We start from the raw sequence: 27,967 nt of genomic DNA, 5'->3' as shown, positions 1-27,967 counted from the left end.
TAGGAAGACAATATTTGAATATATATCATTCATGTCAACCGTAACAGGTCTTCCCTATAAAGTGAATTTCAAAATTGTCTCAATACTGAAAAGGGACAACAATTGTCATGTTGTTATAAATGTATAAAGAAGACCAATTCAGTTTGGATTTGTGAAAAATAAGTGAATTATGATGCAGTACTTAGAAGTGAATAACATTAAGCTTTATTTGTAATTAACTATAGAAAACAACTTCGTGGTTTTATTCGATAGTTGGACTAATGTTTTAAAAACGCTATTCAATTTAATAATATACAAAATATTTAAGAGCGAGTCTTTATAACGATCAACGATTTTATATGGGGGTGGGGGTGTTTGATTGGGCGTTTATATGTTAGCGTTATCTGCACAGAAAAAACATAACATACACGAAAGGAAGAGACAAATGGAAAAACAAATATGTTGGTAGGATGTGAGTGAAAAAAAGTTCTTTCAACTTATACACATAATTCAAGATATTTGAAAAAATGTCTCCATTACATATATGTCTTAGCTAGCGTGTTACTTCCAGTTATAATTTAATTATAATCAATCTTATCTGGCAACCATTTGAGAAGGTTCTTCAGTACACATACATGTATGATGCAGTGTTCTGGAACAACATGTGCTCGGAATTTTCCTCATGCTTCATGCTATTATAAAATATATTTAAGAACTATAGTTGTTTAATTACTGGATAGCAAATTAAAAAGAACAGTGTAACCATATTAACTGATCATATATTTGCAATAAAAACTACAAAAAACAGTTGTTGATCAAATAAGTCAGAGAAAATATTATTCTTCGAGCATTTATTTAACATGCCATTTAAAATTTACATCAATTATACATGCATGTTTATAATCAAACACGACATTGTTACATTTACATTGCTTCTTACACATTTGTCGTGTTACATGTATGTTGACATTTGCACTTCTGGAAAACATTTAGAACAACCAATTGTACTATCACTCTCAAATACAAACACTTTAGGTTCATTTTGAGTTTTTGACGGCGGAATGAGGCTATCTTTTTTGGGTGATATTGACGCAAATGGAATCATAATGAGAGCACCCAAAACAAACATTCCACATCCAATATAGTATGATATCCCATGTGAACTGAAATGGTCGTTCAGGAACGCTAAAAGTAAAATGTGAACACAATTTTTATTAATTTTCTATAAGATTATATGTTAAAAATAACAGTATAACAGTCGTATACTTCGATTGTCATATGTTCGGAATTGAAAATAAAAGCTTTATACTAATATCAATTATATTTAATACCTGAAGTTAGGAATAAAACAAAATTATCATCGAAGTATCATATATATTTATATATATAAAAATATATATGTGTACAATATCGTTTAAAAGAAACACATTCAAAATGTTATGGTGCTATTTTTAAAATTATATTCTTCCGTAATCCAAATATATCATGATATTGGTGTGAGTGAAATGGTGTATAATTGTACCTGTAAAAGGACTTCCTACTGCCAGTCCAATTCCAGCTACAAAGTAAGCTATACTGATTCCTCTTTCGTAGTATTTAAGGTTGATAAGGTTGAACAGACTAATATTCCATCCAACACTAGATGCTCCTTTAGAAAAGAAAATCAATTAATTGAAAATTATAACCAATACTTGTCGAATTGTTTAAACTTTTCATTAAACTGTGTTCTAAATTACTCTCTCTCTCTCTCTCTCTCTCTCTCTCTCTCTCTCTCTCTCTCTCTCTCGTGATATCCATATGACGTGGCTCTGTACTTATACATCCCTTGATTGTGTTATGGTAATTTTTCGTATTCTTGTCTCCTAACTTTTGCTGGTGTGTTTTGGTATGGTATATATATCTTTTTGTGCTTCTTTGTTAAATATTTGTTTGTTTTTTAATAGTAATTCAGGTTATAAGACAATGTTGACTGCTGTACTTCTATTATTGTCTTTTTTGCCTATTATGTCTGTTTGATTTGTTCACTCATCGTTGTCATTATAATGGAATTGTATGCGACTGTCATACAAGTCAGAGGTTTAGCTAGCTATAAAACCAAGTTTAATTCACCATTTTCTACATAAGTAAATGCCTGTTACAGGTCATACATCTTATAGCTGATATATTATAGTTCGTTTCTCTGTGTGTTACATTTTAATGTTGTGTTTCTGTTATGTCGTAGTTTTCCTCATTCCATTTGATTGATGTGTTAGAGATTTTGATTTTTCCATTTGATTAGGGACTGTTTTAATATTCCTCGGAGTTTGGTATTTTTGTGATATTTTCTTTTCATGATATATATCATTATCATTAAATTGCATCTGAAGAGAAAGTGTATGCAGTAAAACATTCTTATTAATTGTTTGTATCTTTGCTCTACAGTATGATAAAAAGGAATTAGCCCCGAATACATTTCTTTAAAAGTATTTTGTTCACATAACAATTCCTACTTATGAATATATTTACCTTCAAAATATCCATATATAATCATGAAGATCATAAACTCCTCCACTTTTGTTGAAAACGGTACCATTAACATTATTAGTCCACTGCAAGTCAAACAGATTATCCATAACTTAACCACATGGCTCTCATAAAAATGTGACAGAACGCCAAATGAGATTCGACCACACATATTTCCAATTCCACTTACTGCTATTGCAAGTGAAATATCCTTGACACTTATGCCAATTGACACAGCATGTTTTGGAATCTGAGTTGTTGGAATATACAATGCAGCCATGAAGAGAAAATTTGTAAATATATAAGCTATGTAAGGTGGTTGCACACAAAAGGAAAAGTCAACAGTCTGTTTATTACAACATGCTGCCTGTTTATCCCCATCCTATGCAAAAACAATGGAATAGAACATAAAAGATGTTAATACATGACATAACACTACACACACTTGACAAATCCAAACCATAAAGCTATTCTACATCTCAAATTTAAATTTCTTTTTTCTTTTTAAAATATGAATAAATAGTGAGAATGGATATTTATAAAACTCTTGAAATAATGCCTCAGTATCTTTTTCTATTTACCTTGGTTTTTCTACCTCAGGCATAGATAACCTTAGCTGTATTTGGCAAATCTTTTAGGAATTTTGGTCCTCAATGCTCTTCAACTTCGTACTCTATTTGGCCTTTCTAGCTTTTTTGGATTCGAGCGTCACTGATGAATCATTTGTAGACGAAACGCGAATTTGGCGTGTATACAAAATTTAGTCCTGGTATGTATGATGAGTTTATTTATGGCCTGATTTGTTATTTTATTCATAAATAATGTTATTTGAAAAGAAAAAAGGTCCGTAATAAAATCACACGTGAGAGCAATTCTAGATGTTAGATTTATACATCTAATTAGACATCAAAATTAACCACAAAGATAGGCCGAGTGTATTTATTTTTTAAATTCTATCTCTAGGTCGGTTTTTTTTCTGAAAATTTCATTTGTATTGCCTTTACAATAAAAGTAATAGTTGTTCAGATAAACAGTACATAACGTTATCTTTTAACAGCCGTTAATATGTTAGCGTTGTCTGCGCATAACTGCAAGAACTTCGATTTACTCAATGACTGAAAAACACCTACAGCACTATTAATTCTAATGCAACAATGTTTGTAACGTTCATTTTGATTGGATAACGTCACTTTCTTACATGGCATCAATTGACAATTGATGCTATGGGACGTACGCGCAAGCGCAGACGGCATATGACAGATTTTAAATACATGTTTTAACGTTGTTTTCTGTCAGTTTCATTAGAATGCAGATAACAATATTGTATTTTAAGCTCCGACGGCATCAATTTGGGATTTGATGGTCGCAAATACCCGTTTACTGTCTCCGCTAACGCGTCGCCAGTAAACTTAATTTGCGACCATCAAATCCCCAATTGATGCCGTCGGAGCTTAAAATACAATACAGTTATCTCCTAATTCTACATTACCCTAGGTGAAATCTATGTAGAGAAAAAATGCAAAATTGTAAAGACTGAAATCGTGCAAAAAAGCAACATTTGTCTGATCGGTCTATGACTTGGTTTCAAATATTTTGCTGGGTTTTCAACTGATATGATCTCAAGAAAACGAAAATGAACCTGATATTTCTGATTTAATAAAGAAGTAGACCCTTTGTGTCCCCAAAATATAGGAGTTTTATAAAATTGATAAAATGTAAACTTTTAGTTATTCATTGGAAAGTAGAATGCTTCTGCTACATAAATATGGGATGTTTTTGACAATACAATGCACATATATCATTAAATCAATTACTGAAATCTTCACATTTTTAGCATTTTAGTCAAACTTTAGATGGTTTCCGTCTTAATTGAAAGAGGACGCATAATATTGACATGTAAGTTGTATTTGATGTTCATACATAACATATATAAAGGTTGAGGATTTACACGGATGCGGCCACGTTAATTTTTGACAAAAAACATCTAAAAAAAGACATTTTTGGGCATACTTGATAGATTTTTCATATTTAAGCTTGAATCGGAGCGTTTTTAATTACTAAACAGTTGAAATCTTTCACATAAACTAATTGAATCAACTGCAATAGACACTTAAGTTTTTAAAAAGTGTCCAAAGTCTTTCGTCAGATGAACCTGAAATTTGAGGCCAAAATCGGCCCTTACCGTACCTACTCCTTCAAAATAAACCAGATTTGCAGTACCTCAACATCAACATAAATGTGTCAAAGCTTCTAGCAATCTAATTGCATTTTATATGAAATAATTAGTTCTTATATATATATTCCAATCTTATTTAACTTTCGAATTTCGCTAGAATTGCTTGCACTTTATCACATCATTCTTACACAAATTTGAAATTATATCTACTTGATAATAAACGATGGTAAACATATTTACTATTCATATACAACTTAAAATGAAAATGGAAACGCGTAATGTGTCAACAAGATAACAATCCAACCAAATAGTAGATATATTTCAGTTATATACTTACACCCTTTTCTTCAACAAGTTGTTTACTTTGTGTTGGGAATAATGCTGCTCCACACGCTACTAAATTGAAACTCAAACCAGCATGAATAAGCAATGCACCGTTCAATCCATATGATTCTGCTAGAGACCTTATTAAAAGTGGAAACGATAGCATACCAACAGAAGCGCCAACTACTCCAAATGATACGGAAAGCATTTTAGCTTTTTGGAAATATCTGTTAACTGCAATTACTATACTGACCCTTGAAAATGATATTCCAAGACCTGAAATAAATGTTTCTATTTCAGTGGAGACAGAAAGACAGTTTCTTGGACAAAGTTGGGTTGAAACAACATAATTATGACAGCAAATGATGTCTTTTTGACTTTCAATACGGTATGGTTTTATGCATGTTATGTAGCATGTAACATTTTATGACTCCAATGGCAGTTAAATTAAGAGGTGGATCAGAAAAGCCCAATTCCTCCAAATGTCTTCTGACAAAAGTAAAATGCTTCTTCGATCTTACCAAACCTATCTCATTACATGGATATTAGAATGTAAATGATATCACCTAAATTGTTTCCCTGCGCATGAATATAAAACAATATATGGCAAGTGAATTAATGTCAATATACTAGCCTGTTATCACATAGATTTACGGCGCGCCCTTTTTCATGCTTGTATGCCTGTCATTACCATAACTTTGGATCATATTTGGTTGTTTATTTACATATCAAGCAAACTCTAGAAATCCCCTATATCAACAACTAAAACAACAACATAAGACAACTGTTAAACGAACTCAAGACACACTCTTGTGATACTGCAAAGATCTTTAACTTAAAAATAGCTCGCACGATTTGCAGTCTTGTATAATTTATTATATTGAAATTCAATGTAAGGTTTTGATGGTTGAGTGTTTGTGTGTTCTTCAAGTTTTATAGCCATTTCTTTTGTTTTAATCTACTATTTGCCAAATTAAAAAAGGGAATCAGCTTTACTTGATATTTACCTGGAATTATACCCATTGTTGTATATAGTAAAGGGAATGATGTCACAAATATAGACACACTGTAACCAATTAGATTTAAAACTCCTCCAAGGATCATGACCGGTCGCTCGCCAAATTTTTCAACAAATGGCATTGCAATGATGGCTGAAATAGACAATTAATATGTTTATTGACAAATGAAAACATAAAATTCGGTACAAAACCAATATTGCTAGGGAAAGATCGAACGAAAACTTATATTGGCTTTGCATCGCGGTGTGGAGCTGATAGTTCAGTCGACATACTCGCCATCTTGAAATAATTACTTATCACAAAAAGATTCTGATTGGTTGCTATATGATGCGGCTGTAATACAGTAACAGCTATTGGCTTAAATCAGATACAGAATTACAGACCTTTCTCGTCTTAGGATAAAACATTTTAAATGCCGGAAACTAACTATGTGTATTACAATTCCGATCAACTGTCATTGTTTCATGTTCGTTTTACTGTGCATATATTGCACACTGAAATTCAATATTGACATATCAGTTATTAAAACATGTTTATTTGATTTGTTAATCTGCAATATGCACCATTTATTTTTCTAAACATGCATTATCTGTATTTTATAACTTATGTCAATCTAGGCACATCTCCAATCAAATAATTCCAGTTTTAAATTACTATTAACTATGCATTCAATGAATTCGGTAGTTTTACAATATTCGATGGTTTCCTTTATAACAGCATCAATATTTATATACATGTTTGTACGTGAAAATATACAGATCAATCAAACATTCGATCATGTGTAGTTTGTATGTATCGATATCTGGTTACAATCAATCAACTTATTGTTCGACTTATCAAACATTTAATCATTTGACATATTCGTGTATCGATATGTAGCATCGATGATTTTGGCATTCAATCTAACTATAGGTAATCAGTCACAATTATTTTTCTTTTGACGTAAGCTTGTATGTATATCGTTCAATTTGCCACTCGTGCACTAGTGTTTTATGATGATAGTATTAATTGGCCCGAGTTATGATCGTGTTTGAAAAAAACACGTTTTTAACAGAAAAAAACATGAGTTGGCAAGTTCATCTAACATTTTCGGCTTCAATAGCATAAAAAGATATTACAATACTGTCGACACACCTGGTCTTGAATCTGATTTTGACTATTTTAGGATGTACGTTGTTGATTAAAACATTCTACTTTACATCATAATTAATTTTTCAAATCAATAAATATAAAGTAGCTTACCTCCGGAATGTCCTAGTGCTGTATTCAACGCTCCTATAACTGTTGCTGATGTTAGGTTCACTTCAAACTTGTCCATTATATAGATATAATATATTCCCATTGCACTCGTTGAACCCACTGACAGAAATGTTAATACAAAATAGGCACCAACTATAACTAGTCCCCAATGACAACATGATGCTACTTGAATCAATTTCTCAAAATACTTGTTCATTTCGTTTCAATTTCAGTTCAACTGTCTGAAAAATATGATATAGAATAAAGTAATTTTGTAATACCTATAATTCAAATGTAATTTTTTTCTTATTTGCATGCATTTGTTTTTCTTTTCTTCCTTCACCATCTCTTGGATGAAGTGGACAACATAAGTAGTATCGTATCCTTCGTGATAATTATTTTTACAGCAATTTCGTCTGGATTTTATGTCTGTCCTTAACATATTTTTATAAAGTTGTTGCATTCCGTAGTTAAGCATAACGAAAGAGATACACTCTCAAGAGGTCAACACTCGTCTTCGATACTAGATCAAATGTTAAATATGTCAAAATGTTAATAAAGGCAACAGTAGTATACCGCTGTTCAAAACTCATAAATCCATGGACAAAAAACAAAATCGGGATAACAAACTAAAACCGAGGGAAACGCATTAAATATAAGAGGAGAACAACGACATAACACTAAAATTTAACACACATAGACAAAATCCCACGAGAATAACAAATATAACATATATATATAACATCAAAACCAAATACATGAATTTGGGATAGACAAATATAATAACGTGGTCTTGAGAATGGTGTTTATTTTAACACAGACTGTTGAAGATCGGCTACTAGCTTTTTATAAGAATACCAATATTCCAAGCTAGCTCAATACAATAACGCATTAGGTTCCTGATCTTTGTAAGACACTTGAACATGCTTGCTAATAAATAAGGATTGAAATAACATTGCATTAATTAGAAATAACATAAAGAAAATGGGTTTATTCATTTTTTTAATTCTAAAAATTATACAGTACTTTTAAATGCATAGTTTGTATAACAAAGGGTATTAAAACCTCATAAAAAAGAATCCTCATTACAGGGACTTGCACTTAGAAGAAAAAACAGGATATTAATATTGAGAAAGTGTATTTTCAATAAATAACATAAAACATACTAATTATTAGAACAAATGATAATTTTTCTTCCAGTTTCACACTATATAAGTATACATAAATTGATAACACGTTTTTAAGACATTTTTGTCTTGTAATATGAGAAAGTAAATACACGGATCTTCCACGTCCTTATTTAATATGATTAATATTGCTGAACAAAGAACTTAGTTTTTTTTATATCATTCTTAACACTACTTCATTTACTAACCAATTGAATGATACTTGAAATTTACCGGAAACCTATAGCTAAAATCGTAACAAAGATACATGTTTTTAAATTCATAAACGTCAATCACTTTCACATTAAAAATGAATATGTTAAGGATAAATTTCTTGGAATTTATATGAATTGCTCTCCTACGTTACGTTTGCCCGTGTTTGATACGATGTTTATATGATTTAAATTCGTCACCATGAATTAATACACGATTTATAATAATTAAATTTCATCACGGATAATCTTTCATTATAAATTAGGAAGAAAGTGGTGAAACGTAAAACCAGTTTATCGCACATAGGGTATCACTAGGTGACGACGTGACACAATCATAACGTCATAATTAATCTTATGTGCGAAAAAGATCTACTAGACCTCTAGTATTCTTTTGGACTTTTTATTTAGTTGTCCTTTAGTATTTGGTTATAGTTCGTCTTTGATCTGTGTGTCCTTATCTCTTGTGGTTTGAGTTTTTTTTTTTTTGTCTAACTTTTTTTTAATGAAACTGTGTAATGTGACGGTATTTTGAAAATATTTTTTTTGGGGGGACTATATATATAAAAAAAGAAGATGTGGTATGATTGCCATTGAGAAAACTCTCCACAAGAGACCAAATGTCACAGAAATTAACAACTATATGTCACCGTACGGCCTTCCACAATGAGCAAAGCCCATACCACGTAGCGTTGAATCTCACAACTCCTATTATTTATATTATAATCAGTACAATAATAATTTAAAAACTTGAAATTATCAATTATAAAATTTACAAGGTTATTATCCATTACGCTAGTAGCGTCAATCAACTGTGTGAAGCACTGGCTTCTTGTCAGATAGTAGCATATGTTAAGACATCCTGGTTTATCAAAGACTGATTCTAAAACATACTTACTCGAAGGAAAAAAGTCCGCTTAATGCATACACACATTTTAATGTCACTTTCATTAACTTGTTTCATTAATTTATAATCTAGTTATGATACGTTATAAAATATAAATGTGACTGGTGTACCCAAAAATAAACAATACGCGTAACGAATACACTTAATATATAATAAATCCACCTTATGCAAGTAAACGTACTTGTAACATATAACATGTATAAGACTTTTGAAACGTTCAAATACACAAGGAAAGATGAATTTTGATCTATTTAGTAGGATTCCTCAAATCAACACAGTTTTCAAAAAGTAACAGACTTTGCATGGAGATTTTTTCCTCTCGAAATGAGTAAAAAGATGTATTGATATTCATTTGCATATGGTCGATCTCTATCCAACGCAGCTCATATGTAAGATATATAACATTTCTGTAGGATAATTCAATATCTCTCTCCGATATGACTTATGTATTTTATCAACAATAATATATATTACATATTATCCTGTAAGTGTTTACTTAATTATCCTACTTCCTAAAGTTTTACAATGGTATCCGCGCAGATGCAGTGAAAAGTAAAATAACAAAAATACAGAACTACCGAGGAAAATTCGAAACGGAAAGTCCGTAATCAAAATGGCAAAACCAAAAGCTTGATTGATTTAATCGAGTATATTTCTAAATCATTAATCAGTTGAATTATAAACTTGCACTTTCTGTAGTAATAGGTTGACATTAGAGTTGGAAAAGAGAGGAGACGGATACTAAAGGGACATTCAAACTCATTAGCTCAAAATAAACTGAAAATGAACTGTACATAAAACACAACATAGAAAACTATAGATAAAGCAACTTAAATTTGTAGTATTTATCTGTTGATCTGAGAAATAATCTTTTTTTTTAACTTTGAATTAGAACTTGCAGTAATGGTAATATTTTCAGTACCAAACTGATGATTCAAGTACATTTTAACTTATATATTTAGGAGACAAAGCAAATATTGATTGACAAAGTGAAATGTGTTCGATAATGATTTTTAAATTTTTTTATTTAAATGACATTTTAAACTCATGGAAATGACATTTTTATATGGAAGATGTCCTTAATCCCATTTTTTTTTATGTAATGCAATTAGCATTTAACAGTTACTTTTGAACAAAGTTTTCTTTTAGTTTATGTTTGAAATTGCACTCAACTTGAATTCTATTTTTTTCTACAGTTATGATATGGTAGCACTTGGAAAAGTTTGAAATACACAACCCTACAAAATTGGTCATTAACCTAATTTCGGTTTATAACATTTGAAAATAGGTAGAATACTGTTGACTAAAATAATAGAACTCGTACTTTTTTTTATATATAAGTAAGGGGTGACAATAAAATTGTAGATTGAGTAAATAATGTGTATATAAAATATTGTAAAGTCGTGTATATAATTTGTTTAAATCCGGCATCTTTAGCCTTTCATACGACATTGTCATATTAAATATTTTGAATCCGGCATATTTGACCTTTTATACGACATTGTCGTCCGTCAACTTTTGTTGCATGTCCCTTTGTAGTGATTTATTAAAATTTAAAAACAGAAACATTAGAAGGTGTACTGATTGAATTTAATCTGGGAAAACCTAGTTTGCCAAATTGCGGTTAGGATTACTTTTAATCCAGTACTTTTTGATGGGTACTGTGTGAAGTTAGTCTTTTTGCTATACGTTATTTTAATTTTTGCAATTTGTTTTATTAGGTGTTGTAGCTACCTTTTCCGATATTAGCCATCTAACATCTGGTGTAATTCACAATTTTCGGAAAATGCCACAAAAAACACGAAGAATGTGACGATTGTTAAATCAATTAGTTCCGTTCGTTGATTACGTCTGACGTTTAATTTTGTAATTTTTTATGGAGTTCCCACTTTTTTGTGTTTAACCTGTAGTTCGGTATTATTGTTAAAACGTTTATCTCATGATAACGGTGATGGTTGAGCCGTGATGGTTCACAAACCAGTGAAACACAGCCAAGCGTTGGTTATTGTCTTACATATTCATTTGTTGAAATAGTTATGTCTTTTTGCATGTATGCTAGTGTTTTCAGCAACCTTTACTTTGTGATGGCGGTCATATTTCTGTAGTTAGGAAAACATGAGTACAAGGTGAGAACTATTGAATGTATTGACGTTTTGTGGGGACTATTATAGGTAAGGTATGTTTTTTGCTCATCGTTTGGAGATGACGATGACCTTTTCTCATTCATACCTTTTTTAATTGGTGTCATGTTTATTTACTTTATTGGCAATCCTAACAAATCTCCTCATTTTTTATATTTTGAGACATGTTTATAATAAAAGGTTAGCGATAGTTATTTTCTTTACTTTTAAGCGATTCCATTTATTTAATATTAAGTCATCGATCAACCGTAACCAAGGGTGGATTTCAGCAAAGAGTTGGTAATAACATGATAAAATAGTTTGCTTAATAACAGACATAATCGTTGCCTATTGGTCAGATGGAAGTCGATAGCCTAGTAAAGCAATCCGTCTGAGAGAAACAACTGGTTATTGGTCAGATGGGAGTCTATAGCTTAGTAAAGCCATCCGCCTAAGAGAAACAACTCTGATACCAACCAGGGTAGATATGGGCTCGTTAGTTTTAGTTGGCTACTAATAATTTTAGTAAATGCCGTTTATAGCTCGCCAATTTATGAAGGAGTGGCAAACTTTCTTAAACATTTTCTATTTACCAAGTTTGACCTGTGGTGTAATTTAAACAGTGCAAATGACTGATTATATAGTATGAATTAAAGGATATGGTTACACATTGTTTACTTATACTGTTATCTTGTGGTCACCTTTTGGATTTCGATAGACTTAAGGTGAAATATAGTATTACGTGTGGTGGTGTAAAAAAATAAATTGTATAATGTCTGCTGATATAGTTTCACAAAAAGCGTCAAAATCCGGCCTCGCCTTCCATTAATTTTATGTTTATGTCTTTTGAAGTGATTAATTAGAGCAATTATGTTACGTTGGAAAAGTAATATAATCGTTATTATGTCGTTGATAAAAAAAAATATATTCAAGCATATTTTTTCAAATTTGTTGAACTCTTCAAAAATTAAAACTATCTTGATACACGCTGGTAATTGACAAGATATTATAAATAGTAATTACATCTTATTTAACTGATTTTAACAATTAAGATTAGAGAAATCTGGAATAACGTAAAACAAAATGAAAATTCAGTAGCATATTTGTCTTCATGGATCGAAAGGGGTGTAAATTTTCAAGCATTATTCTTTTAACATTCTTGTGATACTAATGCATAGATTCCCGTGCGTTGTTAACGGTCATTGATTCTAGTGTTTGTTATAACCGGTAAGTATTATATGGCAGAATAGAGGGTATATCTTTTAATGATTATTATTCTTAAACTTGTTAAAATCTTTAATGGTGGGTTTATTTTTATTATTCTATAAACATAAACGTGTAGAAAGGTACATTTTACAAGTGTATTGTTGTTTGGTTTTCTACACCTTTGTTACTAAAACATTAACAAAACATGTTTATTTATTTTAGTGATTGGTTTTGCATATTTTTATTGTTTAAATGTTAGATAATGATTTTTATCCGTGTTTGATAAACAAAAAATCAAAAGTTCTTCGACAATACATGTTCATAAATGAACGATGTAATTCATACATTTCTCCTTCAATTATCAACATAACATTAAATTTATCTAGAAATAATCTCCAAATGATTTTCAGAAAAAAAATTAATTTGAAACTGAAATGAAAATAAATCGTCTGTTTAGTATGACGTCCGTTATCACTGAACTAGTATACATATTTGTTTAGGGGCCAGTTAAAGGACGCCTCCTGGTGCAGGAGTTTCTCGCTACATTGGAGACCCAATGGTGGCCTGAGGCTGTTGTCTGCTCTACGGGTTGTTGTCGCGTTAACACATTCTCCATTTCCATTCTCAATTTTATGTTCCTCATTTTAGTAATGTATTCCATTACTTGATGTGTTTTGATGAGTATATGTTACATATGTAGATATCCAAATCTAAAACGATGCGCAACAACGAAGTTTCATATATATTTATAGTGTAGCTTGTTGAATTTAGCTGCCAATTATTCACGATTTGTCTAAATCAACATCTTAACCTTTCTTATTATTCCCTTTTGATCTTAAATGTATGTAAACGTGTCTTTTTCATATGGGTCTATTAAAAAGTGTTGAATTTTCAGTACACTTATGAGCAAATGTGTATTATAGTGTGATAAGCAGATGCAAGTTTAAATGAAAGTTTTAAGGATTTACGAGCCTTAACATCAATAATAGACCCCCCAAATAAACACAATATAGATTTTTTTTAATTGAAACTTATCTAAGTCAGATCTTTGCGTAATATATTGCGAGTACAATGTAAGAGGGGCACATTATTTCCTTATTTTTGTTATTACGATCTGCAAAATGAAATATTGGTGGACTTCAGCTCTTTTGTAGGATTGTTGTCTCTTCGGCACATTCCCAATTTCTATACTTAATTTTATTTTAGAATATATATGATAACTTTAATGAAATGTTATACTTGTAAAGTGCAATCATGTTTTACAAACTAAGTCCACATAAAAACACATTATTCATGCATACAATATAATAGTTATTTCCCAACAGCACTCATAATATTGACATGCTATCAATTTACTAAATAACTATAGAAATTCTTTCTCTTGATAAATCTAAATGGTCATGTCACATAAGCTTCAAGTTGAATCAAGATTTTATTTTAAAGCCGTAATTCCGTTTACACAGGAGAACAAGAGGAGAGACCGAATAAGGCACCACTTCCCAAAAAAATGTTTCCATATATTCTTGTATTCTTAACAAGGCATTGTTTTTTTTATTTAAGTATTAAAAGAGTGGTTTAAATGAGTGACTTTATTTACTTCTGCAATTTCAAAATTCGATATTTATTCAACATGAACCATATACAGTTGAGTTAGATTCATTTTGTATTTTAGGCTGTGTCAACACGTTATCTGTTTTGGCTGATATTGACGCAAATGGAATCATGATGAAGGCACCTACAACAAACATTCCACATCCAATATAGTATGATATCCCATGTGAACTGAACTCCTCGCTCAGGAACGCTACAAAAAATGAGAACACACTTTAAATTAATTTCTTTATAGTTCTTTCTTATGTTGAACTGTAACACCACTGTCCTAGGTTAGGGGATGGTTGAGTGACCAAAAAAATGTTATATCCCGTCACATTCTTTATATTTCTGTCCTAATTCAGAAGCCTGTACTTCAGTGGTTTTCGTTTGTCCATGTCTGTGATTTTTGTCTTTCGTAAATTGTTTTGTTATAAATTAAGCCATTAGTTTTTTTCTCCATTTAATTTTCATTCTTTTCATATCGAGGCATTAATAAGCCGAACATATGGTTTGTCTCATTATTGAACTCTGTATGGTTGCCTATAATTTCTTAAATTAACTTCATTTGAACTTTTTCGGATATTTGTCTAATTGGCAATCATACCACATCTCCTTATTTTCATATACAAATTTGTCTAACAAAAAAGGTGTAGTAAATAGCAATAACTCTTCATATATGCCAAGACATCAATGTTAACGCCTGACCTGCGCATCGTCTACAAAAGACTCACCAGGAATGTGAATTAAACAATGAAGTCACCAACCAGGAATGTCAAATAGTCAAACAAAACGATGACGGGATACAATAATACCTAGTCAATAATATCATAAGACAAAACAACCCATTATAGTTTGAAGACAAATAACAGATAAACTCAGGTAAAATCAAAGGATAAACGGCTTTAGCACCTATTACCTTAACTCGAGACTATGTTGTGTGATTTGTGGAGTTGACACTGACTGATAGGTCTTAGTATTTTCTGGTAAAAAAAGACGAGACGTTCTTCTACAAAACCCTGTTTTTATGACGTTATAAAAGTCTGAGTACAATGTAGTAGCTTCAAGCAGTTGCATATCGTATGAGAAACATATACCCGATGGGCGATTGACGTTGTAATTCAGAAACTCATTATCAGTTAAATAAAGGCAACAGTAGTATACCGCTGTTCAAACTCATAAATCCATGGACAAAAAACAAAATCGGGGTAACAAACTAAAACTGAGGGAAACGCATTAAATATAAGAGGAGAACAACGAAACAACACTACAATGTAACATAAACAGAAACGGACCAAGCAACAGACAAAATCCCACGAGAATAACGAATATAACATCAAAACTAAAAAGACCAAATAAGTTCGAAGTTAGTTTATCATTTTACCTGTAAAAGGACTTCCTACTGCCAGTCCTATTCCAGCTACAAAGTAAGCCATGCTAATTCCTCTTTCGTAGTACTTAAGGTTGATCAAGTTGAACAGACTAATATTCCATCCAACACTAGATGCTCCTTTTGAAAAACAGATCAATTGATTACAGACTAACCATAGAATAGTAAATGTATATAGTACACAATCCCTACTAAGAGTTTGCTTTACGAAAACAAAAAAAAATAATCACAAATCAAAATCTTTTCAATAGCATTTCGTAAACACAGCATTATCCGTTCCTTCTTATGAATATATTTACCTTCAAAATATCCATATATAATCATGAAGATCGTAAACTCTTCCACTTTTGTTGAAAAGGGTACCATTAACATTATAAGCCCACTGCAAGTCAAACAGATTATCCATAACTTTACCACATGGCTCTCATAAAGATGTGACAGAACGCCAAAAGATATTCGGCCAAACATATTTCCAATTCCACTAACTGCTATCGCAAGTGAAATATCCTTGACACTTATTCCGATTGACACAGCATGTTTTGGAATCTGAGTTGTTGGAATATACAATGCAGCCATGAAGAGAAAATTTGTAAACATGTAAGCTATGAAAGGTGGTTGCACACAAAAGGAAAAGCCTACAGTCTCTTTATTACCACATGTTAACGGTTTGTCTTCATCCTTTATGAAAACAATAGAATAGAAAATAAAGAAAATTTAATAATATCGTCAACTTCAATACGCACTTGTCAACAACCAACGCATAAAGCTGTTCTTCGTGTCAAATTGAGGATTGTAAAACGACACAGAAGCTTACACCTCACTGCAAAACATGTACTTTTTTCTTAGATATTAATGGATTTTTACAAGCGATATATATCTAAATGTCTACATACACTCTTTTTCTTTCAAAGGTTAAAAATAGGGTTGTGCAGCAGAATATAAACATTAATATTCCTCGAAGCGCTAGGAGTTTAAATGTATATAAAAATTGTGTACTATTCCTCCCTTTATCTTAAATCTACCTGACATTCCCAATTTATGTCTGTAAGAAATAAAACATGGAGATTATATCTTTGAAGCAGTAATTAAACAACACAAACTATCTATGGATATTTTAGTATCTCCCTAAACGAGGCTTGGTTTGAGAATCAGCTGTATCTACACGATGCAACCTAAAATTCTTCAAATAATACTTCAAGATTGTGATTTCGTTTAACTTTCTAATCTCAATAGAATTGCCTTCACTTTTCCGCATTATTTTTCAACGATCGAAAATATTATGTTTTTATTGTAAACAAACGAAGGTCAACACTTTAACAATGTCTACATCAGCTTACATACTTACACTCTGTCTTTTTTTATGTTGCTTCCGTTTAGATGGAAATATTGTTGCCCCACACGCTACTATATTGAAACACAAACCAGCATGAATAAGCAATGTACCATTCAATCCATATAGTTCTGCAAGGAACCTAATTAAAAGTGGAAACGAGAGCATACCAACAGAAGCGCCAACTACTCCAAATGATACGGAAAGCATTTTAGCTTTTTGGAAATATCTGTTAACTGCTATTACTATACTGACCCTTGAAAATGATATTCCAAGACCTGAAAATACTTGATAATTGAAATGGTGACATGCATTTTATATAGTAATGACGATTTCTAACACAAATGAGTTGAAGCAAATGGATATCGTATGGAATAAATATAAAAGCAGATCGAAACATTTTGCCTTTTGATGGCTTTATATATCATTGTACAAACATTATGAAGGTCGTGGAATCCGGAGCAGAAAAATAAATTTGCTACAGGTTTCTTCACACGAAAGTTATAATTCTTTACCGATCTATTCAACCCTTATGGAAAATATATTCCGCTATTAATGGATGTGTTTCCAGCTGAAATAGATCGTCATTAATAAATTAATTACAGTTGTTATCCATTCGTTTAATGTGTTTGTACTTTTGATTTCGCCATTTGCTTAGTTTTTTTCCGTTTAGATTTTTTTTTCGGAGTTCAGCATTTTTGTTATTTTAAGGTTTACATTAATAATGTGAAAAACTCTGTTCAAATCACATTATCGATAGAGCTATCAAAATGAGGGATCCATCACCGAAGTTTAAATTTTGTTAAACAGGAAATAAAGGTTTTTGTGAGGCATATAAAATTCGAAACAATTTATTGAGCTGATCATTTGTTGTTTATTTTGTATTTAGTAATTCCTAGTATCTCCGTTGTTGCTTACAAATACGTTTATCTGAATCTTACACTTTTGTAGATTTTACATAACAATGCTATGTGCACATATTAATTTTTGGTAAAATAGTATTAGAAAAACTATTAACAAGTCTTAAAACAACAGAAAAATTATATCGTAAGTGCTATTATCTGATGTATATTTTGTTGCATGAATGTGAAATTGGTGTAAAACAATGTTCAAATACTGCAATCAAAAGACTTTACGGAGCAACATGTCTTTTCAATATACGTCTGATCTTGTACGACTGTGTATTAACACGTCAAGCAACCCAGAGAAAGTTTCTATTTACCTACAGACCAAACTTGCAATCTTTTAACGAACCAAAACTGACTAGACGAAAAATAACCTTTAATCTTTTAACTGCAATACGAATCTTTTGTTGAGTTTCCAGCCATGAGAAGAATAGTATTGAAATACGACCTTAAGGCGTGGATAATGAGTATGTTTTTTTTCAATTGTTTAGCCTTTCAAATTTTATTCCGATTCTTGTGTCAATAAACTGCTATTTTCAAAATAAAAACAACATAGATGTCGAACATTTTAAATCAGCTTTACTTGATATGTACCTGGTATAATACCCATTGTTACATATAATAAAGGAAATGACGTCACAAATGTAGACACACTGTATCCAATTAGATTTAAAACTCCTCCAAGGATCATAACAGGTCGCTCTCCAATCCTTTCAACAAAGGGCATTGCAATGATGGCTGGAATAGACAAGTGATGTGTGCAATTTAAAAGAAAACATGAGACTCGAGACATACTGATCTTGATCGTTTGACTGAAATTACTCTTAGTTACATAGTTTACTGTACTAATCAATTGTTAATATATGGCCGTTTTTCAATAAAAAAACGTATTTTCTTGTCCCAGCCACTTTTAAAAAAATGTGTTTGATCTTTACAAGAAATTTTTTGTGCAGCCAGTACATTGAATTAGATTTAACATTTTTAAGCAAAGAAACAGTCTATTATTTAGAGGGATTGATATGATATTGATTCCTGAATGATAAAAAAAAAAACAAAATGGCATGTCCCTAGACCGCCTGTTCAACATTCATACTCTAAAATATCGTAAAAAAATGTAGAAATAAATGTTATTTTTACTTAATATAAGTTCTTTAATAATTCAAAAGTATGTTTAGAGCCAACTTATTTTCATAAACAGCTTTAAACATAGGATTTTTAATTTTAGAAGGTGTGTCCATGACAAAATGTCCACTACGAAACGAAGTCATTAAAATTTGCATTAATAAAATCAATGTAATTTTGTTTGCAAGAGATATAATATTAGGGTCTAACAAAAGAAGTGATGCTTTTGTAACGGCAGTTACATTGTTGGTAAGAAAAATTGAGCACATCAAATGGACCAGAGTGATACCGTATTTTTGTTAATGTCCACTAAGAAACGGGTCAAATCTCCTTCAGTATCTGGTTTTAAAAATATGAAAAAATATCAGTGTACAGCTTAATACATGCTTTGATGAATACAATCAGTCTTGTTACTATTGTACTAAAGGGATTGTGGAGAAAAAATAAAACATGTGAATATGTCCCCTACGAAACGGTCACCTACGAAACTAGTATGGGAGAAAAACGCTCCGTAGTGGACACTACCACTACCATGCAGTCTTTTTTTACTCTTTTTTCAATTATATTCGTGAAAAACAAATAACAAGGGTTAGTTTCATGTAATTTTTAGTATGTTTTTATTAACAAAGAATAGGGTTGATGTCAACTACGAAACTTTTTGTCCACTACGAAATGGTTTTGTCAACTACGAAACGCATCAAAATGTCCACTACGTAACATGAGTTGTACCTTCATATGTGAAGTACTGTCTAATCTTTATCGATAAAAAATGGTTCTTCAATTCAGAAAAAAATGAGATCTTTCTAGTATATATAGTATACAGGAGACGTTTAAAATTGCAATAAGATGTATGTTTAGAAGCAGTTTCGTAGTGGACAAATGTACACAAATTATGAAAATAATATCATTTTAAAGAGTATTTAAGATTGAACTTTTTGTTTACAAACAGGTCTATAATAGAGGTATTCAAAATAACTCTTGAAATAAAATTTTAGGCAAGTTGATTTTCCAATTTTTTAGGTCTGAAAGTCACGCTTTTATTGAAAAACGCCCATATGTGGGAATGTTCCCGTTGTTTGAAGCTATAATTTCCCTCCAGGACAGTGCACTGGAGAATCCTACAATATATTTTTCAACTTATAAGCATTAACTACATTATTCTTATATCGTATCAGAAATAATTGATAAATAAAGGAAACAGTTAAACTCTACAAAACAGATTGTACATAAATTTAGAAAATACATATGTTTTATGTTATCATTGTCTTCCTTGCACATTGGCAAATCATAAGTTACTTGTTATTGATTTAATTCTGATACTGTTTTATTGGTGTATCTCATGATACATGTTTGAACTTGTAGATATACATGCACAGAAATCTCATATTTTGATCTTTTGACGCATATATGTATCGATATATGATATTGATCAATCAACTTATTCTTCAATCAGTTTAATCATCTTTCCATAAATCTTATTATTCGTCGACCAATTAAAAGTGATAATAGTTTGATATATCGATATCTAACATTTCTCAATTAAGCATTCATTCTATACAACTTTGTTTCAATCGAACAGTCGCTGGGTTGGCGTATGCATGTATCTTTACTAGTATTCCATTCGATCAGCCTATCCTAATTTCAATCAATCGAACATTTAATCTTTTGACTATTTTTGTATCGATATCTGATATCGACTATTCTACCATGCAATCTTTTTATCTTTCTATCAATCCAAAAATAGATTTTTTTTTCACGTTACCAATCGAATCGAATCGATTAATATTCAAGACAACTTGCATATACTTAGATCATCTGATTATTTCACGTATACAATGTATCGATATTCGATATAACATGCTCTACCATTCAGTTTATTATATCGTTTGACATATTTACGTATTGACACCTTTTCTTTTTTTTTTCTTATTGTGGAAGGAAACTGTAACTTCTCTCATAGTGATTTTGTATTAACACCTAAATAGACAGCAACCAATCTACGCAAAAATAAGCAGTTTACACTAAACGATCGTCAACGTCAAAGTTCCAAAATCTTCATATTTTTATGGTTTTTAACAGACAGAAAACAAATAAACAATATCATACGACATTCCCGACCTTAGATGAATATTGCCTGACATGATGGCAATCCTGTTAACACAACTGGTCTTAATTCCGATTTCAATTCACTAATAACACGGTACCTTACCCCCTGAGTGTCCTACTGCCGTATTCAATGCTCCTATAACTGTTGCTGATGTTAGGTTAACTTTAAACTTCTCCATTATATAGATATAATATATTCCCATCGCACATGTTGATCCCACTGACAAAAACGTAAGTACAAAATAGGCACCAACTATAACTAATCCCCAATGACAACATGCTGCTACGTTGGTCAATTTCTCAAAATACTTATTCATTTTGTAAGTTAAACTGTCTGAAAAAAAAGATATAGAATCAAGTGATTTTGTTATAGTTATAATTCATGTTGATATCCTTTCTTCCATGTATATCAAAAATAAAAAACTCCACGGGAAATTATAACGGAAAGATTGTTTATAAAATGACAAAATCAAATACTTTAATACATCTAACGAATGGAAAACAAATGTCATATTCCTGAATTGGGACCGGCATCTCCTTATGTAGAAAATGGTGATTGAAATCATGTTTTTATAGCTATCTAAATCTTTCACTTCTATGACAGTTGCACCGAATTCCATTACATTGACAACAATGTGTAAGTGTAAGCCAGACAAAACAAAATAATAGGACATAATGTCGATAAGGTTACAGCAGATTGGCTATAATTTATCTTAAAACATATTTTAATGTTTAGAAAATGGCATCACAGAAGAAGTCTAAAAAAGCAGTTACGTCTACCTCTTATCTTGTCTAACATCAATAAATAAGTTGACAATGAGTGTCGGTTATAACAAAAGATTGATTATAGCTTCCAAGTTATAAACTTCCCATTTCTATTTAGCAACTATTTAGCAGCGCCTGCATATGGATTATAGACAGAACGCGCGACTGGCGTAAATATTAAATTTTAATACAGGTATCTATAATGAGTTTATTCATATATCCCTTAGTTGATTCGATTTTCTAGAGTTTGCATTTCCTATTATGATTTCCTTTGAAGAAGGTTGCTGCTCGCAAGAAGGCTATTAAAACAAATGTTTAAGTGAAGTTGAAATCATCCCTTTAAAAAAGTTTTGCCAATACGAATTGTTTGACCGCTATGTAATATCTGTTTCATTGATGACGACAAATACGTTCCAATTTTCGTTCCCTCAATTCCGTCTTCCTTTCGTCAAATGTGACCCACGGAAGTAAAAATATCAGCGAGTGTTCACTTAAATGAGAAACGCAACGTGTTCAACACGTGGATCAGAATCTGCTCACACTTCCCGGGCACGCGAGATCAACCTTTTTTCGTGGGGTTCGTGTATCCTGTTATATGTCTATGTTATTATTGGTGTAGTTTTTTTTTTTTTTTTTTTGCCGTGGCATTGTGAGTTTGTCACTCAGGATTTTGATTATCCAATTGGTATCTGTTTTAATACACGACTTACACACGTGTTACAATGGATATAACCACACCAACTACACGGTAGTAATTCCAGTATCAGTTTTGGGATAAATCACTGTACACCATTAACAAGACAACGAGACTGCTAGAAAATATAATGGCAGAAAAGAAAACTGAAATTTATAATGCTTAAACATATAAAGAGTCAACCTTTGAGTGGTCAATTTTATATGTTAAGTTATTTGACCGGTCGTCGCCTTTTGTTGTTGATTGATTGATGCATCTGTCCTTTTGAGTATGCGCCATCACAGAAACAGAGAGGGATAGAAAAGAATAGGTTAAACTCTGGTTACACTTTCTATTGAATTACAAGGATACTCTCGTGTATGAGACGGAGGGGCGAAAGATACCAGAGAGACATTCAGACTCAATTAACGAAAATAAACTGACAACGCCATGGCTAAAAAAGAAAAGTATATTCCAATCTCGCTAAACACTGCATTTTCGATAGGACCAAAATGACACAGAAATTAACAACTATAGGTCACCGTACGGTCTTCAACAATGAGTAAAGCCCGTACCACATAGTCAGCTATAAAAGGCCTCGAAATGACAATTTAAATAATTCAAACGAGAAAACTAACAGCCTAGTTTATGTACAAAAAATGGACGAAAAACAAATGTGTAACGCATAAACAAACGTATGTTATAAATTGAGCTACATTTGTATTATACGCTTTTTCTCGCTGCGTTGAAAACCCATTGGTGGCCTTCGGCTGTTATCCGCTCTTTGGTCGGGTTGTTGTGTCTTTGACATATTCCCTTTTTCCATTCTCAGTTTTATACTTCAAGAATATATCAAAAGTCGGAGGGTTTTTCTTGTTACTTAGCATGACTTGCAATTAAAGTAAAATGACGATTAAGGCAGTGGACGAATCAAATTTTATACAGCTGAAAATTAAGTAAGTCTTTCAAAAAAGACATTGCAAAATTCAAACTATATAGTTATAGGAAGATGTGGTATGAGTGTCAATAAGACAGCTCTCCATACAAGTAACAATTTATAAAAGTAAACCATTATAGGTTAAGATGCGGCCTTCAACACGGAGCCTTGGCTCACACCGAATAGCAAGCTATAAAGGGCCCTAAAAGTGCTAAACCATTCAAACGGGAAAACCAACGGTCTTATCTATATAAAAAAAAAAACGAGAATCATGTATGAACTACATACACAGACGAAAACTAGTCCGTTTTTTGTTTTTTTTTCTTAAATAAACATGAGGCCGTCAATCTATTTTATTTTTTTGGGATTTCAGCGTCACGGTTGAGTCTTGTGTAGACAAAACGCGCGTCTGGCGTAAATATAAAATTCAATCCTGGTTTCTATGATGAGTTTATTTAAAGAGTTCATCTGATGTCTTGAATTCGTGCCAAACTTTGAAATGACATACTGAACGAGGTGTGAGATCAGACATCCTATTGAACTAACTTGAACCCGGCACAAGGACATGACGGTTGTGTTATTTGTTTAAACTGAAGTACGATACATGTTGGTACGGATAACAATCCCCTCGCTACCCATCCTGTAGGATGTAGTTATTGTAAAAGTAACACATCACCTAATTCATTTCATTGTTTAGTTTCAGAGTAGTTGTTGTTAATTACCAATTTCCCCTACTTTAGTAGCATTAAACCAACTTCCCCTGCGTATGGGATATATATATCGGTATTCAAGTGCATGCAATAACTAATCAGATTTTGTGAAACGTCACCAATACCTTTTTGTATTTCTTTCTTAAAAAGACGTGGCTCTGTGCTTATACATCCCGTCGTTGTGTTATTGTGTCATGGTAAATGTTTGTTTATATATTAGTTTGTTTTATAGTGATTAAGATAATAACACAATGTTGACTGCTGTTTCCTTATTTTTGACATTTTTATCTGTTTACACATCGTGGTCAACATAATGGAATTGTATACGACTGTCATACAATTAGAAGTTTAGCTAGCTATAATACCAAGTTTAATCCATTATTTTCTAGATAAGAAAAATGCCTGTACAAAGTCAGGAATTTGACAGTTGTTGTACATTCATTTGATGAGCTTGGGTACAAATACACAGTTAGGAGCTTAGTTTCGCATTTTGGCCCCGGTGGATTTTTCAAATAGGAAAGTTATTGTGTAATAAAATTCAATTTTAGACAGCTGAGTGCTAATTTAGCCTTCAAAGATGGTTTATAAGAGCATCAAGATTATTTTTTACACATTTTATGGGCTGTTTTCCGTTTGACAATCCATGTTTTCATAGGTAGACCGGCCATCGGTCCAGAAATTAATGTAATGTTTACAAACACTACACGAAGTTTTTGACGCAATTTTACAAAAAAAAAAGAGATGAAAGACATATGATTTTCATTGGATTTGCTGAATGATATATGTACACAGTTTCACAAAACATATTAATTCCAGCGATTGAAATTCTACTTTTAGCCAAATTTTGGGGAAATATGTGACATCTTTTCCCCCCTTTATGCAATATTTTATAACAAATAAATGCAGATTGTTGCCATGGATACACCAAAAAGAAATTATATTTTACCATTTTATATACTGGATATAAAATCTATGGAAGATTCTGATTACATACATATGCCCATATATGACACAAACAGTAAGCTTGATATTGCAAGAAAACAATGAAAAGGGGATGGTAAAATTTATAAGGGCAAATTATAATATTTTTTACTAACTGTTTATTGCTAGCTTGAGCTTTTAATTTTGCATTTTGGTTGGGGACTTTTCGTTTTGAATTTTCCTCGGAGGTCAGTATTTTCGTGATTTTATTATTTTCTATGACATGATGACATCTTGTGACTATCCCTGTGTCATGTATCAGACTCATACTCCCCTTTATGACCGTAAACATACATTCCGTACGAACGCTGCTGCTTTAATATTGACCGTTTGATAGCAACAGATGAGAACTTTTTATCAGAAATATTGTAAATACGCATATTGCCTTTTGTCATTATTTTTTCTCACTCAATAGAACCATATTACGCTTTGAACTCACATTCCAAAAGCTTCAAAAATAAATTGTAATTTTTTAGTTTACAAACAAAACAAGTTGAAAAGTACTTCTATATTTATAGCCATTATTGAGATATGTCCATTGGGCTAATTTGTGATCCTCAATGGTAATTTTCTATGATGACCTTCATTTGTTGTTGTTCTCTTTCCATTTTGTCATGGCGTTGTCAGGTTTTCTTCTACGTATGAGATGTAAATGTCTCATTAGTATCTTCCATCCCATTTACTAATTCTAAAGATTATAATAAACTCGTTTGTTTTTGGACAAAAGATAGGTTTACTGCTTCGACTATCCTGTAAGAACGTAGTTATTTTTTTTTTCGTTATGTTTTTCTGCCATTACTCATCTATTGCAAATCTAAATATTTGAAAGCCATGAATTCGACCAGATTGAATATTTTGTCCCATTTTAATGCATTCACTAGAATTGCCCTCAGAATACAATTGAAGGTAAAAATCAACAACCAAAACACATGCCTTCAAAATTAGCATATAGACATTTATTTCTTGGCTTGTAAATTCAGGTTTTAATGTTTCACAGTATAACAGTAAATTTACGAAAGATGTAGCGGAAATATGTCGGATATTTCATATCATCTACGGATATATTAAATTCAAACATATGTAAAAACAATGTAATTTTCAAATCCTTTATTGAGTAACTTTTAAAATACAACTACAAATTTATCTATTGAATATTTAAAAAAGAAAGAAAAAAACATAAACTGATTAATTACTCAACACTTGCCAATTCCAAAAGGAAAGGCTTTAATTGTTCTTCTATTCAAAATGACTGTAAGTTTGTGTTAATATTCTTTGGCAATATTTTCATATATTTCAATTTAAGGTTAATTTAAGTTTTTTGTCATATTTTAACATTTTATTAGCTTTAATTTGACTATTTACTGTATTAAAACAATTAAGATTCCAGTTTGTTAATTTTTAAATTTCTTTGAAATAAATTGAACACCAAACAAAGTCAGTCTTGACTGTTTTTTAAAAGGAATTAATTTATATATTTTTCGAGTTTAGTGTGACGTCCATTTCCAACGAATTAGTACACAATTTTATTTAGAGGCCAACTGAGGACCACCTCCGGGTGCTGGATTTTCTCGCTGCGTTGAAGACCTATTGATAGCCTTCGAATGTTGTCTGCCACTTGTATATGTAAAGTAGTTTGTCAAAGCTTTATGGTCGTTTTGCTATGTGGGTTTGTTGTTCCACATCCGATATGACTGGCCTGAAACCCTTATTGTAACGATATCCCGGCTTGTTCGTGCTGCACGTAACATTATGACTTCAGATCTTAGTGGCATTCAGTTGGAATAAAACTGAAACTACTGTCAATATCATTGTTGATACATTAGTTCACTTTATTACGGTGAGGTATTGTTCCAACCGTATATATAAATACTTAAAAATTTGATTGCAAGCATTTGTTAATGTAATTTTATTCATGTAGAATGATAAACGTTCTTGAAAGCATATTTTATGAATTAATATACTCTTTGAGCTTGGAAAAAGATAGTCCTGTTACATTTGGGGCTTGTCCGTCAAAAACGTTAGAGGATTTTTTTAAACTAGGAGCAAACTGCTTCATTACAAGGGAACAGAAAATCGAAAATCGAAAAGAAATTCGATGAAACAGTAAGGAACGGTAGTCTCTTCCATGTGTCATTCAAGAAAATATTGAAATAAAAATAAACAAATTGACTTACCACAATCTGAATGAAAAATAAAAACACAGATATAAAATCCATGTACAGTAAGTACACACAATCGGGATGTTTGTACACATTTGTAACACGAACAAAACATTGTTCCTCATTTTAGTCGTTCGTCATATTAGTAAAATTAAAATTAATAAATAAGACAGAAATTCTCCTTCTATATGTATTCTTGAATGTTTTACTTCGCGAGATCCAGATATGATTGCAAGTAAGGTAAATTAAATACTTTCTATAAACAATACCAACAGCACACCGTCAATTATGAAATATTTCTCAACACCTTTTTTCGCATAACATTTATAAGGTTCTATGTGAAAGATAAAGAACCCATAGTTTTACTAAATTTTCGTGATTGCAGACAAGTTGTAAATAAATTCTAATGTTGTCAACATAGTGGAATTCTATGTGAATGTTCTTACAAG

General features: G+C 31.5%; 2 protein-coding genes across 2 annotated transcripts; both read right to left on the bottom strand.

The window, feature by feature from the left end:
* Nucleotides 1–829: 829 nt before the first annotated feature.
* On the bottom strand, nt 830–7,480 carry LOC139514668 (monocarboxylate transporter 13-like). The gene is made up of 6 exons (XM_071304121.1): nt 7,243–7,480; nt 5,989–6,132; nt 4,995–5,257; nt 2,485–2,863; nt 1,502–1,627; nt 830–1,164 (listed from the first exon to the last, which is right to left on the bottom strand). The coding sequence occupies exons 1-6, from the start codon at nt 7,454–7,456 to the stop codon at nt 932–934; spliced, it is 1,359 nt and encodes a 452-aa protein (XP_071160222.1). The 5' UTR covers nt 7,457–7,480; the 3' UTR covers nt 830–931.
* Nucleotides 7,481–14,424: 6,944 nt separating this feature from the next.
* Nucleotides 14,425–27,739, bottom strand: LOC139514666 (monocarboxylate transporter 13-like). Its single transcript, XM_071304119.1, has 7 exons — nt 27,534–27,739; nt 21,397–21,627; nt 18,660–18,803; nt 17,176–17,438; nt 16,130–16,508; nt 15,825–15,950; nt 14,425–14,654 (listed from the first exon to the last, which is right to left on the bottom strand). The coding sequence occupies exons 1-7, from the start codon at nt 27,631–27,633 to the stop codon at nt 14,476–14,478; spliced, it is 1,422 nt and encodes a 473-aa protein (XP_071160220.1). The 5' UTR covers nt 27,634–27,739; the 3' UTR covers nt 14,425–14,475.
* Between the last annotated feature and the right edge of the window lie 228 nt (nt 27,740–27,967).

This window comes from Mytilus edulis, chromosome 3, assembly GCF_963676685.1.
Source record: "Mytilus edulis chromosome 3, xbMytEdul2.2, whole genome shotgun sequence".
NCBI classification, from domain to species: domain Eukaryota; kingdom Metazoa; phylum Mollusca; class Bivalvia; order Mytilida; family Mytilidae; genus Mytilus; species Mytilus edulis.
The sequence above is the reverse complement of the archived record's forward strand: the minus strand, read 5'-3'. Positions and strand labels throughout refer to the sequence as shown.

What these genes read in the sequence shown, in the direction of transcription:
- LOC139514666 (XM_071304119.1), bottom strand. Translation starts at nt 27,633, where the DNA reads ATGTTTTGTTCGTGTTACAAATGTGTACAAACATCCCGATTGTGTGTA. An exon ending in TATTTTTCATTCAGATTGTG is followed by an intron (nt 21,628 to 27,533) that starts GTAAGTCAATTT and finishes CTTTTTTTTCAG; the next exon opens with ACAGTTTAACTTACAAAATG. An exon ending in AGTAGGAAGTCCTTTTACAG is followed by an intron (nt 14,655 to 15,824) that starts GTAAAATGATAA and finishes CATTTTTTGTAG; the next exon opens with CGTTCCTGAGCGAGGAGTTC.
- LOC139514668 (XM_071304121.1), bottom strand. Translation starts at nt 7,456, where the DNA reads ATGAACAAGTATTTTGAGAAATTGATTCAAGTAGCATCATGTTGTCAT. An exon ending in AACAATGGGTATAATTCCAG is followed by an intron (nt 5,258 to 5,988) that starts GTAAATATCAAG and finishes CATTTATTTCAG; the next exon opens with GTCTTGGAATATCATTTTCA. An exon ending in AACTTGTTGAAGAAAAGGGT is followed by an intron (nt 2,864 to 4,994) that starts GTAAGTATATAA and finishes GTTTTTGCATAG; the next exon opens with GATGGGGATAAACAGGCAGC.